The sequence below is a fragment of the Cynara cardunculus genome, unplaced genomic scaffold, assembly GCF_001531365.2.
Source record: "Cynara cardunculus var. scolymus isolate 2C unplaced genomic scaffold, CcrdV1 Un_Scaffold_6082, whole genome shotgun sequence".
Lineage (NCBI taxonomy): Eukaryota > Viridiplantae > Streptophyta > Magnoliopsida > Asterales > Asteraceae > Cynara > Cynara cardunculus.
Genome location: NW_020202758.1, coordinates 6,399 through 9,995, shown reverse-complemented (window position 1 = coordinate 9,995; position 3,597 = coordinate 6,399). Strand labels below are relative to the sequence as shown.

The 3,597-nt window shown below is 43.6% G+C and overlaps 1 protein-coding gene across 1 annotated transcript; it reads left to right on the top strand.

Moving 5' to 3' along the window:
* Positions 1-973: 973 nt before the first annotated feature.
* Positions 974-3,185, top strand: LOC112504584. Its single transcript, XM_025108534.1, has 2 exons — positions 974-1,263; positions 2,546-3,185. Exons 1-2 carry the CDS (start codon positions 1,245-1,247, stop codon positions 3,013-3,015), a joined length of 489 nt encoding a protein of 162 aa, XP_024964302.1. The 5' UTR covers positions 974-1,244; the 3' UTR covers positions 3,016-3,185.
* The last annotated feature ends 412 nt before the right edge of the window (positions 3,186-3,597 follow it).

Here is a 3,597-nt window from a genome sequence, read left to right as displayed (position 1 = left end):
TTTCTTGATCTTAGTCTCAAGTCCTTAGTGTCTTGTCCTTCACAACCACTTGGATACAAATTGCCTTTGGTTTGTTCAAAAAGTATGCATAGAGTAGGATTCTTTCCATATCACAACTTGATTTTTAGTCATGTGTGCTTATCATAAGCCAGTCTTAAGGCAGCAGCAAACAAAGCTCAAACTTTGATCTCTGTCCATATTGGTAGCTTTGTATTCATATGTTTTGCCTGATTAGACACATGACTTTAATTGATTTGCATAAGTTTCCAAATCATATTCTACTGCCTGTGTGTCTTTTTGCATTTGATCCAAGGATCAAACTACTGGTTGTGCAAACAACCATTTTGGGCTGCATTTAGGCACTCAAAGTTGTTTGGGTGATTTTTCTTGGTTTAAAGTTCACATATGTATAAATCTTAAGATTTTGGGTTGGGACTCCATGAATGCATAATCACACACAATAGGTTGTCCAAACAGCCCTGATAGTTTGAAACAGCAGCTACCAGAATTGATTTTGACCTTTGTGTGTGTATCTTGATTATACTTACATGCATAGGACTCTCAACTTCTTAGCATCATGAACCTAAACTGATTATCCTACTTTGGTTTATTCTTTTTGTGCAGGTTTGGCATGGATGACAAACTACCACCTGGGTTCCCTCACCCTTCCCAACACTCCCCTCCTCCCATACCACAAACCACTATACCTCTCCTAACCAACTTAGCCAACCTACCACCATGGTTGCTAAGGTCAATCCTCCCATGTCCTACTCCTCTTAGAGCCATTCTATTTGGCCAAACGATCCCTTTACCTATTGTTTTAACCCCAACACCTATCCCACCTACCATTTCTTTAGCCCATACACCTACTGTCATCACACAAACAGCCCCTCACCCTACTGTTTTGACACCACCAGTCCCTTTATCTACTTTTCCCAAATCCAAACAACCCCACCCCCTTCCCCTCCACCTAAACCCAAACCCAAACCCAAACCCCGTAGACCAGCTACTAGGTCCACAGAAAGACACGTCACCAAACCAATGACCAAAGAGGAGGGTGAGGCCATCGATGTGGAAACTTATGTTCCCAAGGGTTTGCCTAAACCCAAGCAAAGGAAGCCAAGAGCCAAATGCATGAAGATAAAGGATGAGAGTCAAGATGATGCACAACCCTCGGGAGTCCCACCATCAGTTCAGCCACTCTCCCAAGGGGTTACCAAGACAGAGAGCACAGACTTTGACATATGCCACCACAACCCCATTGTCAGTCTTCCTGATACTTCAATACCTGAGCACACACGCACCTATGATGCTCAAAATGATCATACAATCAAAAGTGATCCTATGGAGCACATTGAGAGTCAAGAAATGCTCAGAGAAGACTCTCTCTTTGACATTGATCTAAATGCCTTTTTCATGAAAGAGGAGGGCCACACTCACTTACTTGACTGGCCAACTTCCACCACCTCTTCGGATGTTATCACTCTCATGGATGCACACACATCACATCACCACTTTATTGACTCTCCCATGGTTGACTTGGGCATAGTAGACTTGACGTCACAGCATTACACCCCTCCACCTATCACCATTGCATTCGACAGATTCAATAACCCATTCTATGCACTTCCTCCTTTTCCTATCTACATCCCTACTTCTCACATGACTTCTGATGCATATGATGCCTTTATGCCCATACCACCCATCACTCCCACTTACACTGCACCATTGGTGACCACTAGCTTTGATKCCTTWCCAGACTGCTAGCCTACCTCTATTCCCTCTCCTGACAGGTCCAATGCGGATAGCAATCGGACCTCTAGTGACTCTGGCCTAGTCCCGATTGAGAGGTTCACAAAGAGGCAAAGGGCTGAGTCTGAAGACTCAGAGTGGACTCCGGAAGAGGACATTCCATTGTCTCAACTACGGAGATCCACAAGCCATCAGGTACCACCTAGCCCGCCCAAAAAGAAAGCACGCACTAGAGCCGCGGACAGCCATAGTGAGAGCTGYCGTAGGCCGAGAAATCTTCAGAAATTTAAGACTTTTTTGGGKYTAGGTGAGAGAGGATTTKATAGGGGTTGTCTGGAGACCTATCCCTTCATACATGACATCATTATCTAAAGAGGATGGGAGGCATTTACTGCGGTTAGAGAGCCCTATTACCTCACCTGGGTTCAGGAATTTTATGCATCAGTTTCTTCCACACGCACTACCTCAGTCCATGTTAGGGGTAAAAAGATCTCCTATTCTCCACATGCCATAAATACTTTCTATGATTTGATTGCGCCTCCAGTCTGTAAGTATCGTAGGTTATTGCATGACCACACCAATGAGGATCTGAAGATGGTATTGACTGTTGTAGCAGAAGAGGGAGCCACTTGGAAAGCCCCATAAAAGCGCAGTCCACTCAAGTTTCAAACCAACCTTCTAAAGAAGAATGCGGCCGTGTGGAATCATTTTTTTAGATATTCATTTCACCCCACCACACACGACTCGAGCACATCATTGGACCGTATGCTTTTACTTTACTGTATTCTTGCAGGTAAAGCAGTTGATGTTGGTGCAGTCATTTCAGATGCCATTCACGGATGTACTAGGAAACCCACCGGACGGTTATACTTCCCGACATTGATCCACGGCCTAATGAAGAAGGCGAAAGTCCCAGTACCACCCGGCGAGGCATTTACCACCAATGCACTGTCTATCGAGTGCAAAACAGTTGATCGAATCCGCAAGACCTTGCGCAATGATCCCGGACAGCCCCCACTTGCTCCGGACAGCAGCCCCATGGAGACTGATTTGATGCATGAAGTTCGTAGATTGAAGGAGAAAGTCACCGAGTTAGAGACCACCTTGGAAAGAAGCGCCCAAGCCCACCACACTACCATGAAAAGAGCACTGAAAGCCCATGAAGAGACGCTATTGAAGAAGATGGAGGAACGAGATACACGACTCATGACTGAGTTGAAGGACATGCCTGCCGGAATATCCCGGCGCCCCGACGACCATTGAGGACACATACTTCACACGAGTAAGCAGCTTTATCTATCATCCCTTTTAGCTCCAATTTTCGTTTTCCTTTCTTTATTTTCCTTTTTTCCATGCGTCTGGGAATTGTCCGTGTCAGTCCTTTTTCTATTAGATTTTTTTAGATGGACCTTTAGGACATAAACTTCACTACCACCGACTTGTGTTTATAGCTTGAGTAATTTAAAAGTGATGTGAGTTTGAGTACTAATTGACATTGAAATACTAGAACTAGCCAACTCTTTTCTGGGACGGAACTTGATTTCAATTGTCACTACTTAGGATATGATCTAGGTCATCTCTTCTCCATAATCGAGCAAAGCCCTATACACTCTCCTTGCACCCCACTGAGCCACATATAAATCACAATGGGGACATTGTTGTCTCTAAGTTGGGGGGAATTTTGTCAAAAAGAGCAAAGCTCTTTCAAAAAAAAAAAAAAATATATATATATATATATAGAGAGAGAGAGAGAGAAAAAAAATGCTTAAAAAGCATTGAAAAAAAAAGAGAAAGCAAAAATGCAAAAATACAAAAAGAAAAAGGCTACAAAAAGCCAAGTAAATA